This window comes from Stigmatopora argus, chromosome 3 (genome assembly GCF_051989625.1).
Source record: "Stigmatopora argus isolate UIUO_Sarg chromosome 3, RoL_Sarg_1.0, whole genome shotgun sequence".
NCBI classification, from domain to species: domain Eukaryota; kingdom Metazoa; phylum Chordata; class Actinopteri; order Syngnathiformes; family Syngnathidae; genus Stigmatopora; species Stigmatopora argus.
Genome location: NC_135389.1, coordinates 4,251,305 through 4,268,587, shown reverse-complemented (window position 1 = coordinate 4,268,587; position 17,283 = coordinate 4,251,305). Strand labels below are relative to the sequence as shown.

The 17,283-nt window shown below is 37.2% G+C and overlaps 1 protein-coding gene across 3 annotated transcripts in view; it reads right to left on the bottom strand.

Annotated features, from left to right (window-relative positions):
- Positions 1-50: 50 nt before the first annotated feature.
- chka (choline kinase alpha) overlaps positions 51-17,283 on the bottom strand; it is a 41,037-nt gene continuing 23,804 nt past the window's right edge. For 2 of the 3 annotated variants that reach the window (XM_077595964.1, XM_077595966.1), the window contains 7 exons: positions 15,491-15,595; positions 15,166-15,224; positions 14,986-15,070; positions 10,565-10,673; positions 10,371-10,477; positions 10,207-10,288; positions 51-4,989 (listed from right to left, as the gene is read on the bottom strand). In XM_077595964.1, coding sequence (XP_077452090.1) covers positions 4,930-4,989; positions 10,207-10,288; positions 10,371-10,477; positions 10,565-10,673; positions 14,986-15,070; positions 15,166-15,224; positions 15,491-15,595 — 607 coding nt within the window. In that variant the 3' untranslated portion in view covers positions 51-4,929. The other variant, XM_077595965.1, reaches the window with a different exon arrangement.

Here is a 17,283-nt window from a genome sequence, read left to right as displayed (position 1 = left end):
CATTTGTCCACTTTAACCCAGCCCACAACACAAAGTCAAACAAATATTCATTATCTTTACATCTTTTATTTGTGCAAAGCAGAAATACAACAAGGAGGATCAGTCATTTTTATCCTGCATTAGATAGCAATAACATATTGGCTAAGTTAAGAATCATAACAATACTTTAGAATCAAGTATTTCAAATACATGTGTATTACTATCAATTTGGAGATCATGACATGTGTATTTCTTCTATTGTCGTCTAGCAGAGAAAGTTGGGCAAGAGTCAACACGGATATGTGAACATAATTAAATGAAATGATCAACAACAACAAAAGGTTTAGTCCACCGTTTTCAGAACATTAAAAAAAAAATTCTAAATGGATTATTACCAAGATAGTAGGGTGGGTAGGTACTATTTGCTCTTTGGCCCTGACTCATATGAATCCCATTCCTAATCTCTAGGTTTTAGTATGAATTTGGCACCTCTTTTGTCGCTATATCTTCAACCATTCTGGAAAGGCTTTTTTACAAGGTTTAGGAGTGTTTATATAAATTATTTGACCATTCTTTCAGAGAAAATTTGTGAGGTTGCACATTGTTGTTGCATGAGAAGTATGTTTATGGCCTAGCCATAACAAAGGTGTTCAGCATGCCTGTTAAATTCAGACAACTAAAGATTGTAATCCATGTTTGGATGGAGATGGCATGTTCCGAAAGTTTGGTGTAGATTAATCTGACTGGATTGACCTCAAACAAATAGAACACTGTGATGAATTAGGACAAAAAGGAACTGTAAGATAATTCCCCTACATTAGTGTTTGGATTTTTAAAAAATGACGTCTGCAAGAATTTAAACAGTCCTTTTCCATGTGAAAAAAAGCCTTCCCAGATTATATGCAGTGCTGCAGAACGTAGACAAACATTAAACCGTATGAATTATGAATGGGACGTCACTTCAATTTTAACTACCTTTGAGGAACTCCTTTTGGGAATGATATATACATTGTTGTTAAGGTAAGCACTTGAAGCAGTTAAGACTCTTGCCTAAATTATGATAGGGGTTTTAAGACTTTTGGGATTGCAAACCCAAATCTACCTACCCATGACTAACATTGGTCCAAGCCATATTATCAGAATGGATGTTTTCCGAAATAAGTGAAATTGTCTTACTGTATTTGGATAAAAAAATACAAGCATTAAAGATGGTCAATGTAACTTTATGATGGTGGAAGGCTTAGAGCAGGGATGGCCAAGTCCGGTCCTCGAGAGCCCCTATCCAGTCAGTCCTCTATCACACCTGAATCAAATGAATAACTCATCAGAAAGCTGTCCAGAACCTTCATACCGATCCCGATTATTTGATTCAGGTGTGTTGGGAGGGAGACGTGGAAAACAGACTGGATATGGGCTCTCGAGGCCCAGACTTGGCCACCCCTGGCTTAGAGAATGAGACTTGAATACCACAGAATGTACTGTTAAATCAAAATCTTTGTGATAGCATATCGACATTAAATATTTGTCCCAAAATTAATAGGAAAAATGTATATATTATTATTCTAAGTGTAATCATCATGTAACGGAAAGAAACAAAAAATTACTGGAAGTTCTACTGAATGTAATAAAAACTGGCTTTTCCACATGGAAAAAACACAACCATGATAATTTTATGGACAATATTCCCAGTGCAGTATCGAATAAAATCAACTACATATACAATTCAAAAATAAGGATAACAGTGAAATATAAATAAAACCTGCATGCAAAATGAGTTTTATAATTCAAATGAATCCCAGTTTTATTTAAACTGACATAATTTATATTTTATTTATTTTGCTTTTTGTTATCCCTTCAAGATTAAAAGTGCTGCACTGGACATTCAAACATTTTTGGATGTAGTTCCAGCATCAGACAACTGGCACATACAGTATATGCTGATGAGTAAATCACACAACAACTAATAGAAACAATGAGGTAATGCCAACTGTATGCTTTAAAGAATCACATTTTCGGGGTTTCTACTTTCAGACTCAGTGAATCAAAAAAACAAAAAATGCGTAATCACAACTTGGAACACAAAGCTGTATAAAGTACAAAGCAGTTCAACATAATTGTAAAATATTAAGGAAAGCTATTGATAATGACAGTCAAAGGAACGTCTTGGATGTCTTGTCCAATCTTCACTAACTTTTATGTTGTTTTGATTTGCTTGCCAGCTATCATGAACATTTAAATTTGTACAGTACAATAGAATTTAGTTTTATTTTGTCATTTACAAAACATTTTATTCTTCCACCAAGATGGTCTGTAGCAAATGAGAAAAATAATCTAGAATTAATTTTCCCACGAACTGTAAGGACTTTAAATAATTTACCGTATTGGCCCGCATTTACGCCGTATTTGTCGCCAAAAAAAATGATGACTGTATCGAGGGTACGGCTTATATGCGCACGAATTAGACATGACAGGCACGAAACTAAGGTGACAAGGACAAAACGCCATGACACAAGACAAATTTATTTTGACGTCTATGAATAAAATTCAAGAAAAAAAACGTATCTGGCATTAAACATGAAAATAAACTCACGTTCTTGTGCCTGCCATTGCTCGCTCAGGGCGCCGCCATCTTACCTAGGGATGACAAACCAGACCGCTACGCACACACTTCCTGGTTCTACTGCTCACCGTACTTCCTTTTTGAATTTGTCTACGTGCAGGCAACACCCTATAAGAATGTCCAATCCAGCAACGGATTTCTTAAGATTACGAGATATACGAGAGAAATTGTAAAATTCAACGATTTTAAGGGTACGGCTTATATGCGGAGGTGGCTTATATGCGGAGGTGGCTAATATGCGAGAAAATACGGTACTCTAATTACCTAACTGAGAGCAAAGTGTAAAGCAGGGGTGGCCAAGTCCGGTCCTCGAGAGCCCCTATCCAGTCTGTTTTCCACATCTCCCTCCTCTACCACACCTGAATCAAATGATCAACTCATCAGCAAGCTGTCCAGAAGCTTCATACCGATCCTGATTATTTGATTCAGGTGTGTTGGTGGAGGGAGACATGGAAAACAGACTGGATAGGGGCTCTCAAGGACCGGACTTGGCCACCCCTAGTGTAAAGAAAACAGTTGATCAAGTCATAAAGTAAATGGGGAATGTGACTTGAACAAAAATTGCAGAAGAGCTGTCGTTACAGCTGTATTTTAAACCATTTCAGTAAGTGAACTTCATCCTAGCTAAATGCTGATTATTGACAGTTGCTGTTAAATACAACAGCAAAATATAATACTCTATGAGTAATGTAAGACGATTTCACAGTGACATTTTGAATGGGGTTCACCCATGACCATTCTTATACAGTAATACCTTGAGATACCATCTTAATGCATTCCTGGACCGAGCTCGTATGTCATTTGCTCGTATCTCAAATCAACTTTTCCAATGGAAATGAACCAAATACAAATTAATTCGTTCCCACTGTCTGAAAAAACACCAAAAACCGAATATTATATTGTATTTTTTTTTATTGGTTCTAATTCGCCATCTACTAACACAGTAACAAATAACTATCTAGTGGTTATGATGCTCAATACTAAAATGAGACATTCAGTACAACGCGGAGTGCGCGGCGGGCAGAGAGAAAGAGAGACAGTTTTTGGATGACAACGCCCTCGTAACATAACATAAATTTAACTTAAATGAATTTAGATTATGATACAGACACTTAAAAATCGGTTTTAATCTTACCTTACACTAAACTTAATTCTAATTTTGTTTTAATTTTTTTTAAACTTTTCTTCTTCTGGCTTGGCTCTTTTTGCCTCGCTTCCAGTTTATAAAAGGAACCTATCTAGGGTTGTTTGCTTTTGTCTTTCCTTCAAAATATTACGGAAAAAATGCAGACAAATGTCCTCACAATAGGATAACGCACAACCACTTGCCAACTTGTCCAGGTGCTTCTCTCGTATTAACGAGCCAGCTTCGTCATGCGTACACAACGCTCATGTTCTTTTTATTATTTCATGCTTAATATCGATTGTCATCATACGCCTTTTCTTCGTACTACCCTTCATTGCACCTGCTTGCTTTGAACCCATGGTTTTTCCCTTAATTCTGCACTAACACAAAAAAACCTGAAAATATGCAACGCTCTGCCCAGTGCTCGTAGATATCTATCTTTAAACAAGGGAGATGCGGCACTGTTATCATAAGTAGCCTCTTGCATCTTGGCCACCTGGAGGTCTCGAATGCTCATATCTCCAAATTTGTCTCGTATCGCAAAGCAAATGTTTGCTCGGAATTTTACTCGTATCTCAAATTTCTCGTATGTTGGGGCACTAGTATGCCAAGGTATTACTGTGCATGGAAATACACCATCCCTTTCTCTGGCCTAAATAACAGTGTAAACTGCCTTTAAAAAATAAAATTGCACGTGCACCAACTTCATAATATGAAGTCATAATACTATTAGCTTGACAGTCTAGTATTAGTAACAAAGAGTGCCAGGTTACTGGTACATGAGGGTTATATATAATATACGTAGCAGGACGCTTCAGTAAGCAGAAATCTACTATAATAAGTGGACATTTTGGCTCTTTCTCACAGAATGATCAATACATTGATGCAATGTTAAGGTGTCCAGTCTAGCTTCAAATAGGATCATTTTTTCCACCTGCTTTAGCACATCTTAGATGAGTCATATTCATATAAGCAATGCAAATACCTTGACCAGATTATAGGTCCGTAGGCAGTTGAAACTTTGAGCTGCAGCACAGTGCGGGGTGTCGAGAAACACCCAGACTTTCAATTCGATTTGGCAGCCCTACCACAAAGAGCAGCCAGCAAATACTCTTGTGGGAGAGTGTAAGTAAAGCATGGAATCTGTATCAGCTAGTAATGACCCCCTCCACAGAGATTGTTTGCTGAGAGTCTTCTCACTTCACTAGACGGCCCATGTTTTCTTCTGCTGGAAGTAGGCCTCAAATCTGTCGAGGGCGTACTCCTATACATACACGCCAGAAAGTACAAATTAGTTAGGAATAGTTGTAGAAACCATTTTAAGAAACCATCATCCGAGTACAAGGTGAAAAAAACAAGCTAAAATTTAGATAGGGGTCATTTATTGACCCCCCAATTAAAATGACACTGTAGCTATAACTACTGAATTTTATGTTCAGAAGATCATAGTTCATATTAATATCGCTGCCTGTTATCTGGGGTCACCTCATGTTATGTGCAGATAGATTTACATTTATTCAGAAATAGTCACACATTTGTTTACATATACACAGTGGCCATGACCTGCAACTGCTATTTTGATAAGAAATGAATGGGAGCTTCCAAGCTTTGCTCCTACAGCAAGGCCATTGTTGCTGATAAGTCACTGTTTTTGTGGGGCACAGATGTGCAGTAAATTTCCAGTGAGGTGAGTTTTACAAGTGCTCTCGCGGGGTTATTTGCATAAACAGTGGTACCTCTACTTACGAAATTAATTGGTTCCAAAACTTTTTTCATAAATTGAAAATTTTGTAAGTAGAGCAGTATTTTATATGTAAACACTAATTCATTACACGGTCGGAGCAAAACTACTAACTAAACCCTTAAAAATGTATCAATGTGTCCCAATTTTGTAGGAAATGTGTGAAGAGACACAGAGAGAAAGAAAATGATCATATTTTTTTAATAAGAAATTAAAATGAATAAACATGCAAAATCTATTCGTGTTGAAGGGCATGTGCACAAGTGTCAGGATGCTAACGTTAGGCAACAGAGGCAGAGAGCATACAAACACATGAACACATAAAATTAAGATTTCAAAACGATATGACATTGAACTTTTAATCTTTTCCATTAATGTTTCATGATTTCTTTGGCATCTAATTTTTAACCCATTTTTTTTATCGCCACTGCTTCTTACCTGTTTGGATTTAAGTTCTCCTTTGGCGGTGCTTGTTGACGGATGTTTTGGGGATAAAAAAAACGATCTAAAGAAAATTGCCTTTGACGACTTAATACGGTTTGAAAAATTCAATTTTAAGATCATTTTCTATCATTTTTGTTTGTCTTGACCCTTTTACTACAAAACACCTTGATGAATTTTAAGGGTTTAGTTGTAGTATTTACATACTGCTCTACTTAAGAAATTTTCAACTAACGATAAAAGTTCTGGAACCCATTAATTCCGTAAGTAGAGGTATGATTGTAACTTAAGATGACTGCTGGATGTTCATCTTTTAGTGCCATTGACAGGGCTAGATGCAATGTTCCCTCTAAGCTGGGCGCGTGCGCAATTGCGCACTACTCTCGTCTTCTCCGCGCAGCAGCAATCATATGGCGCGCACAAAATAAAATCCTAACTTTTTTCCCTCTTTCCTCATGATGGCGCCGTTCATGCGGTAGCCGGTGGCAGTAGCTCTGTCTGCTCTTATGTTTTTCGTGTTTTACAGCCCTTCTATCTTTTTTTTAATTACATTTTAATATTTCTTAATACATTCCTTTTTACTTTACTGTGCAAATAGAAGAACAAGATGAAGATGTTTTATTGATAGATATTTTTTCATTCATTTTCTGAACTGCTTTATCCACTATCACTCACTGGGGGTGCTGGAGCCTATCACTGCTGACTTTGGGCCAGGGGCGGCGGACACCCTGTATCGGTGGCCAGCCGATCGCAGGGCACAAGGACGGACAGCCATGCACACTCAGACCCATACCTAGGGGCAATTTTAGAGTGTCCAATCACCCTACAATGCATCTTTTTGGGATGTGGGAGGAAAACGGAGTACTCAGAGAAAACCCACGCAGGCCCAGGGAGAATATGCAAATTCAACACAGGTGGACCGACCTGGATTTGAACCCAGGACCCCAGAGCTGTGAGGCCGACGCGCGAACCGATCATCCACCGGGCCGCCCATTCATAGATATTAATCATTACATTTTATTATTACTAAATCATTTATGTGTAGTAGACATCCACCTGCTTATGGCAGGTGTGTGCCCACAGCGAGCAATGATGATGTTGCTCACACGGGTACTCAGTGTGCTCAGGGAGGTTGTCTTTCTGCCCAGACAAACAAAAAAATTTGAGGGAACATTGGCTAGATGTCCAATCCATTTTGACTTGGGGAGCTAACAAACCTTGATTTGATGCTCCCAGTCCAGATGGATCGAAGTCTAGCGCTGTCAACGGTGTGTAGTCAGTGAAGTGCCCAAAAATAAACTGGTCCAGCCCATGTGAGAAGTAGCTACCGTGAATGTGGCCCGCAAACCAAACTCAGTTTGACAACCCTGCTTTAAGCAGAAAATGTGTACTACAGCTTTCTGACTTTTTCCTATAATATTTTGGAGGAAAAAGAACTGAACTAAAATACATCCAGTAAACCTGAGTACATTATGCAATAGCTAGGTAATGCCATTGATTGAGTGTTTAAAAAACAAATAAAACAATGTGAATGCATATAAAAACAAATTGGCCAAAATCTTTGTCAAAATAGCATCCAATGGGCCTAAATTAGTTTCAGGGCCACAAGGTTAACTGGTTACATGTTATTTATAGTAATAAAAATAATAATAAACCATGCATTTTTTGTGTTGTATTTTTTTCAAGCAGTTTCATCTTGATTTGATGATTAGATAAAGCTTACTTCAGGTAGAAAAAATAGAAAGTTTGCCTTTTTGCCTCACACGGTAAATGAAACTTAATTTTCAATGATTTCAAATCATTTTTCATATGAAAGTGTAACGTCAGTAATTCTAAAGAGTTTACAAATGCAATTTTACTAATGCGCGGTCTGCTATATTTTCTATTTTTCAACTACTTGACCATAGACTGCAGCTGTTCCCTGATTGTTTTAACAGCTGGTGAGTGTATGACCTTGGGCAGAGAGGTCTGCTGTGTTTCAGACAATGTGAAGTGCAATTCAGAGAACTGCAAACGCTCAGGCATTTTGGCATGCTGTTGTCATGGCAGTCTGACCTGATCTCGGTCAACCACCTCTTAACTAAAATATTGACTGCGCCACTCTGCAGGTCGTAAAGTTTTTTGGGCAAATATGAATAACAAATGATTTGCGGCTGAGTATAGAAACATATCAAAGAAGGTGTGAGTCTACAAAAATTCCAAAAGGTTGTGAAAAGTGATGAAAATAAAAAGGGTCTCTCGTGTTATTGTTAAGGCGGCCCTTGTGTGGGGATAAGCAGTATGGAAAATGAATGGATGAATTAGGCATACTAGATTAATTAATTTTGAAAATGTGATTTTTCCCCCCCGTGTAAAAATGGATGTGTCGTGTGATACAAAATTGGTCCGAAGGTAGAATTAAAGGCTCCAATTTTAAAGATGTTTTCTTTGCTGTTAATCATTTTATGGTTTGTGCTTGAAATTATGTTATCACGAGAAATACATTTAATAAGTAACATTTGGAAAACTAAAATAATTCTGTTGCAACTGTTAAATCTGGAAATATACAGTGCCTTGGAAACTATTCAGCCCCTTTAACTTATCAACCTTGCGCCATGTTTCAGGCTTCAAACAAAGATGGAAAATTAAACTTTTTTGTCAAGAATCAACAACACTGGGGACATCATTGTGAAGTGGAATGAAATTTAGTGGATATCATTTACTTTTTTTAACAAATAAAAAAACTGAAAAGTGGGGGCCCCCTTGCATTCATACTTTGTAGCGCCACCTTTTGCTGCAATTACAGCTGTTAGTCACTTGGGGTATGTCTCTATCAGGTTTGCACATCGAAAGACTGAAATTCTTGGCCATTCTGTTTGCAAAACAGCTCTAGCTCAGTGAGGTTGGAGATGGAGAGCGTCTGTTAACAGCAGTCTTCAGTTCTGCCAAAGATTCTCGATTGGATTCAGGTCTGGACTTTGACTTGGCCATTCTAATACCTGGATACGTTTATTTCTGAACCATTCGGTTGTAGATATGGCTTTATGTTTTAGATCGTAGTCCTGTTTGAAGATAAATCTCCGTCCCAGTTTCAGGTCTTTTGCAAACTCCAACAGGTTTTCTCCCAGAGTGGTCCTGTATTTGGGTCCATTCATCTTTCCATCAATTTTTAACTATATTCCCTTTGGAGATGGCACATTCAGGGTGATGGGCTGTGTTACTTTTAGGCCAAAGATATTGTTTTGCATTGTGGCCAAAAAGTTCCGATTTTGGTATCATCTGACCAGGGCACCTTCTTCCAGACATTTGGGCTGTCTTCCAAGTGGCTTATGCCAAATTTTAAGCGAGACTTTTTATGGATGTCTTTGAGAAATGGCTTTATTCTTGCCACTCTTCCATATAGGCCACATTTGTGCCTTGTATGACTAATTGTTGTCCTGTGGATAGACCCGCTCAACTGAGCTGTAGATCTCTGCAGTTAATCCAGAGTGATCATTGGCCTCTCAGCTGCATCTGTGATCAGTGTTCTCCTGAAAGTTTAGGGTGAAGGCCAAGTGTTGGTAGATTTGTAATGATCTGGTATACCTTTCATTTCAATACCATTCCTTGCACAGTGCTCCTTGAGATGTCCAACAGTCACTTTGGAAACAGTTGTCCCACCTCTTTTCAGGTTATTAACCAAGTCCTCTCGTGTAGTTCTGGGCTGATTACTCATCTTTCTTAGGATCAGTGAAATCCCACAAGGGTATATCCTGCATGGAGCTCCACTCCGATTGAGAGTGACTGTCGTGTTTAGCTTCTTTCATTTTCTAATGATTGCTCCAACAGTAGACCTTTTTCTACCAAGCTGCTTGGCAATTTCCCCGTAGCCCTTGCCAGGCTTGTGGAGGTGTACAATTTTGTCTCTGACAGCTTTTTGGTCTTGGCCATGTTACAAGTTTGAGTCTCACTGATTGTATGGGGTGGAGAGGTGTCTATGTAGCTAATGACCTCAAACAGGTGCATCTGATTCAGGATAATACATGGAGGGGAGGTGGACCTTTAAAAGGTGTACTAACACCTCTTTGAGGATCGGAATTCTAGCTGATAGACAGGGGTACAAATAAAATCATATACTGGTAGTTTTTCATTTTAGATTCTCTCTCACAGTGGACATGCACCCAAGATGAACATTTGAGACCATGATTTTTAAATGAGAAGCAATGTAGCAGTGTTGAAATACTTATTGAACTTATTTTCATTGTGTTTTCCCCCATTATTTTTTTAACAATAATAAGGCCAAATCGTAAAAGATAAAAGTTGTGATAGTCTATCACTTACCAGATATCCAAATTTAATAGTGGAGAGACGTGCCTGAATGATTGACCATAATCCCCAAAAGAAGTGGGATGCAAGGGAGAACCTGTGGTCCAAAACAAAGCACAATGGCATTTATTTCTGAATGCTGCTAGCCTTTTGGTCTCAAATATAGTCACTTTAATTACCTGTTGACCTCCATGTAAAGATCTTTCTTCATTTTTCTTTGGTCTTCCTGACTAAGCGTGTCAAATTCTGGATCAGATGCACGCAGGTAATTTTCAAGGAAGTAGAGCTGCAAATATGGTATCTTATTTCATTATTGAATGTGAAAACTGCTGTCGTGATACAAAAAGAACACATTTTTAAACATTGCACAAACCTGCTGAGCCTTGGATGGATAACCCTTAGTATTCACTTTGAAGAAAGGAAATTCATCACAGTTGTAATCATACATCCATTCACAGAAATGGTTGCCAATATCAAATCCCCTGCAACAGATGATTTCTTCGTTATAATTGTGAGTTATTTTCCAAGTATGGTGCCATATTAGGATGTTTTCTCTACTTAAAAACTTCCATGATGTTAATTTCTCATTTCACTGACTGCTTAGCACTTTAATTCCCATTCAAGTTAAATGACATTTGTTTTAATTATAAAATTCACAGAAATTTTTACATTTCTTATAACTTAAGTCTCAGATAATGTGTCGTGTTCATTTCTGTAAATTTAGGCTTTTTAACCTGAGAATGTTTTTTCCTCATCAGACTTGTATTTTGAATTCTATTGCATTCTTGTGAAATTTACTTATCGTATTTTCTCGAATATAACACGCAGAATTTTTCTATATAATTAATTCTAATATATGGGGTGCGTGTTATAATCAATAACTAAAATAAATTACAAATTTTCGATCGAAAAAAGCATTGTCAAACTCACTTTGACGCACGGATTTTACCTCATCTCGTAAAGCCGATCGAAAATCGGAAAGCCGAGACCACCACTGCCCCCCTCTAGCCTCGTACTCGTCTCAGTTCACCCTCTCTCAGTTCAGTTTTGGACATTGTACAAGCAACATGGCATCAAAACGAGCAAGTTATACCGCAGCGTTCAAAAGAAAAGTCATCAAAGTGGCAGAGGAATTGGGCAACAGAGAAGCTGGAAGAAAATTCGATATTAGTGAAGCTAACATCCGTGGTTGGAGGAAGAAGAAAGACTCATTATTGAAAGAAAAAGCAACAGCAAAAGCATCAGGACGTGGAAGAAAAGCAATGTTCCCAGAGTTAGAGAAAGAACTTCTTAAAACAAAAGGTATTGCAACATAACATGTCTACATGATATGTTTGTCCACTCTGTGTATCATCTATTGTCCTAAAATTCAAACGCATAACTCCACCAACTGCACGACACTCGACACGCTCGTACCTGAAGATTTCTCTATCCGGTTTTGAACAAAACAATCGTGAAACGAAGAAAAAAAGGTAAGATTTCTGATTTTCGTCAGCGGGAAATTTTAGGTGCGCACTATATTCGATTACTGCGTTTTTCCAGATGTTTTTGGCCCAAAATTACCTGCGTGTTATTTTCGAGTGCGCGTTTAATTCGAGAAAATATGGTATTTATTTACGTCCTTGTACAATTTAATGTCCATTAATCTGCACTCTCAGATTTTTGATAATTATTGAGGCCAAATTGACGACTGGAATCTATACATTGTTGGTTGTGATGCTTGTATTACCAAGTAGTGATTGGCAGGAACGTTTTGAAACCCACTGATTAATTTTATATTTCGTTTATATACTTACATGAGTCTTATAATAATGTGTTGAACAAAATCCTCTTTTGGAATTTCACACATGGAATCAGTAAAGGAGGCTCAATTCATTAATTTTACTTTCCATTAGATGTTTGTCCAGCAGTGATCAAATGTAGCAAACGACCAATAAAGTGTTGGGATTCGGAAGAGATTCATGTTACTAAAGTCAAATAAGCATCCGGAATCCATATGAGTGTGTTTCAAATTCAAATTCCTCCACTTGAGGTATTTTTTTTTCCATCAAGATTCACTTATTTGTTGTTAACCTCCCTGCAATGTAACCCTGTGGTTTATAGCTGGTAAGATCCACAATCAAAGTTGATGCAATGGTGGTGATTCTTGCATGGGTTCAAGTAGGAATTGAAGAACAGAAATTATTGTGAGTAGAGATGTTTCTTCATTGACAGATACATGTGCCAGTAATTTTAAACACGACACCTGAATTCAGCTGTTCTGAGCCCATTTAGTGTACTATGCTCACGGTAACAATCTATTCATTTGCAAATTGGGACTTAGAATCCGGGACAACTCAGTTGTGTTCTCGTGCCTCCAGCTAATAAGTAGGCCATTTAACAGTACACAAACATGCATCATATTGCATACATGGTTAAGGTCATTTTGGGGGCCTGCTCGGCCCGGAATTTAGAAGCATTAGCTCACGTTGTGCGTGTATGTCTGTGCGTGCGTGTAGGTCTGTGTGCGTGTATGTCTGTGCGTGCGTACGTTTGTGCGTGTGAGTGCATTGTGCAGTATGCCATTTGTGTATAGTACAACAAATGACGACAACATTAGGGGTCCCGTAAAGGGTGCACACTTCTGGAGGACCTCGGGGATGGGACAAAAGGACTGTGGGAGAAAACGGAAGCTTTGTCTGCTCTTCGCTTTTCATGGATACGGATACGTGTGCGCGCGCGCGTGCGTGCGTGCGTGCGTGCGTATATGTGTATATATATATATATATATATATGTATATATATATATATATATATATATATATATATATATATATATATATATATATATATATATATATATATATATATATATATATATATATATATATATATATATATATATATATATATATATATATATATATATATATATATATATATATATATATGAATATGTATATGTATATATATATATACATATACATATACATATACATATACACACACATATAGCTATAGCCTTGAAATTTGTAAAACAAAAACACAAAAAATCCCAAATGTACTCGAGGACAAAACTGTCACGCAATTCCCCTTTTTATAACATGGCACAGCTGGCATCATACACTGTCCTTGCATTATGTCTGGAAGGTGTCTTTCTGTGCCTCCACTTGGCTTGCACTCATTGGTTTGCCAAATTCTGTTACATAACTGCAGAGAATTTCAACATCACAACCAGCAAGGGGGCCGTGAATTATAACTACTGGGAGGTCGTATTGATTTAATCCAGGCTATGTGCAAGGTGATGTTCTTCTTTCTCTCTTGTTCCATCAATCTACATTTCTGCTGAGTCTCTAGGTTAAAGCTGGGCGATATGACAACATTTGTTATCACGATAAGAAAAAATTATCAGTCGATATCGATAACTATCATCTTTTTTTGGTTCAAATTTGAAACTTCAAACCTGTAAATAAATGAATTACTTTCCTCATTAAAATATGAAAGTAATTATCTTACCTTACTTTATAAGCAAAGAGAATATGAAATGATTTTAAACAGTATTTTGGTTGTTCTGCTGTGCAATAAATTTAAGACAACTCCCTACACTATGAAAAGTAAAGAATAAAATATGCCGAAATTTTGACAGGCGTCTTTATTTTTATAAATTTGCCTCCAAACCAAAAGTTTCTGTGCAATATGAAATAAATAAAATAATCAGCTGAAGACATCAACATTGGCAAGCAGATTATTTTCAGCCTCACAAAAAGAAACAGGGTGAACTTACCTCACATATGGTCATTTACCAAAAAAAATGAAAAAAGTTGGATGAACTTAACCCATTTTATCCCAAAATAACAAGTTTTAGATTTTTGTAACGTTTTCAGAACATTTATATAAAATGAGGAAACCCCGGATATCAAGAAAAATATTATAGGTTGTCCTCAAATGAGGAAAGTGGGTTAAGGACATTTTCAATAAGGCTGCTCTTTGCACTGGTACGACACATCTCCTGAGCGTTGGTCTGGAACTAGCATACATGTCGCAACACCGCCCCAGTTCTCTGTGGTGGTCGGGTGGTGTAATTGCAGTTTAAAATGATCAAAGTTGTATTATTATTGTTGACAAAAATTATTTCATGATAGTTATCATTATCGTTTTATCGGCCAGCTCTAGTTGAAGTTATGCATATATTTGTATGTCGCCACGCAATTTTTTTAGCAGCCAAGTTTACTTTTATGGGCATGAACTTAAAAGAATGCTGGACAGAGACTTTTTGATCAGCACTCTATGAAAAGGATTATCACCCTGATCAATTTGGGGATTTTCAGGTTACCGTTTTCAAACAGCATTAGGCGATATGTTGACTTTCCTTTAAATGAGGCAAATGCAGTTGGGCATTTTTTTTTTTTTTTTTTTAAAGCATATTGATAGGAGCACAAAACGCATTTTGGAAAATCATTAGATTCTTGGTGAAAACCAAGCCACACATTATAGTTCTTTTTTCTTTATATGTTTAATAACAGTCTGAAATGTCAACAAGACAGACACAAAGATTTTTATAATTACATGTCAATGACAAATGCAGTGTTGCTTTTTTAAGGTGTGATTGAGTGATGATAGTTCGTATGATTCAACAATACTTAAGAGCGCGAGAGGACCAAATCAACATTTTAATTAAAAAAAACAAGGACAACCAGTTGTTTTTCTTTGTCATTTTGAATCAGCACCCACAATTAAATTGAGCCCACCATGTCATTCAGCATTATACTTTTGGATCACTTGTCTTTACAACTAGTGAGAAGTGTACAAGCATACCTATAGTTGTAGCTGCTGTACTCGAAGTCAATGAGCATCAGCTTCTGTTTTTCTGACTGATGGTCTCTTAGAAGCAAGATGTTTCCTAAAGCAATAAATGCAAACATCTCATTTATCCAGGTTTAAATGTTTCATTATTTAATTTGCACAAACACTATACATATATTTGCTTGCACTTACCTTCCTGACAATCATTGTGGCAAAACACAACTGGAGAATGGGTGGATTCTAGCAGAGACCTGAGCATAACAAAGGAAAGTCAGCAGAGCACTTCAAAAGTCCATCTTATCATTCATTAGCCACATTTTATTAACTTGATTACGGTATACTAAAATATAAAGCATGTTAAATACCAGATAGGTACTTATGTAGGTTTTCCCCCTGTATTACTGTATTACAGACCATATTTACAAACATTGCTTATTCTCTGTTTGCCAAATATAAAAAAAAAACCTTCATATGTCTACATTGTTGATTATGTAACACCAGGCTAAGCACAACATACTTGAGCCAATCCATTTCTTGCAGAAGGTTGTAGTTGAGCAAGCGGTTAAAACGCCACAAGTGAGACTCTCGAGTGCAGTTGAGCCTCATGACTTGGCTTAAATACCTGATGAGAAACACAGGCATACACAGAAATGTTATTCCATGTACATGTCATCGATGCCGCAATCACTATTTGAAAGAGGCATTCAACTCTTATTACTTGCATATTAGCATCATTTAAGTGTACATTATGCTCAGAGACCAATATTTTTGGAGCTTTTGTGACCTCTAAATAAAGTGTTTCGATTAATTTGTCTAATGCACAACCTAATGCATGAATACATTAAAATCAAATTCAATGGCAAAAATAACAGAAATGAATTATCCACTATTCATCTTTAGTGGTTGTAAAAACATGATTTGCACATTTAAAATGAAATATAGATGGATACCATGACATAATATTTACCTAATGGAAGGTATTTGGGAACTTTCCATGAAAAAAACTAGAACAGGAGAGCGGACTTCGTCACTAGACACTGACCGTAATTATGCCTCAAAATCCTTGTAAACAGATACTGTGGGTAAGCTCAAGCAGAGGTACATAGTGATAGCGGTGAAGTTATCAGATTTAGTTATCTGTTAAAAGAGGTTAGAAAGGGTGGCTTTGAAGTGAAAAGAAGAATGGAATCTGTGCCGACTCATTAAACAAACAGATTTACAAATCAATAACAGGCAGAATGGAAAATTTGAGGTTAGTGAACTTTTTTGACCAGCCAAATTTTCAAGTATCAGTAATATACCAGGATCAGATCATGTCCCAGAAATACCAGACATGGTGTGTTGCAAAATATATAAGTTAGCTTTGTAATAATGATACAATACAACAGACATCTACAATATCAGGGGCGCTCACACTTTTTTGCTCCAACATCTACTTTTCAAGGAGCCTACCTCCCGCAATCTACTTCTCGTATCGCAGAAGCCCAGACCGCGAGTTAGGCTTAGTATATTCATATTATACTACATGCCTTATTCCAGTATTGGTATGATGTGCACCAGTGGTGTTCAAACTTTTTGATCCAAAATCTACTTTTCAGGGAGTCAACCTCCCACGATCTACCTTTTTTTCTAGGCTTCTGACAAAGCTCAGCAGTTATGTATGTTGATATAGCTCAAAATAGATTTATCAACATATATGGGAATGAGAGGTAACGGGGGTGAAAATCCACTGCCCATTCATCCACTAGTTTACTGCAGAGAGTATGCCAAACTCATAATAGCTTTGCTAAGGGAATCAACAGACTGACAAATCTTATTGTCTTGCGATCTACCAGTAGTACCTTGGCGATCTACAGGTAGATCACGATCTACGTATTGAGCATCCCTGTACAATATGGTATAGCTGTCACGTTTGTGCAACAGCACAAAATCATAACAACAGAGTAGACTAGTAACTATTTCTTCTGGAATTTAAATTCAGACCGGCCAGGGGAAGGAGTGGGTTATTTATTCATTCATTACTTTTCTATTCTCCTTAAGATTGTGGTAATTTCATGGAAATGCACAAGAATGCATTCTGGAAAGAGAGAAAGTTGCATCGCTTTAAGTTGTGAACACCAGCAACTTTTAACAATAAGCAGGTCTTTACATTCATTCCCTTTAAGTGTTAGGGTAAGCACCGCATTTTTGTCACAGCTTATCCTCAACATGACGGAAAGAACTGATTTGCAGTGTGATGTGGGTTTCGTGAGAAAGAACAAGCAACCTACTGTGTATATGTACATTTTGACCATCGAGATCGCTGTGGTG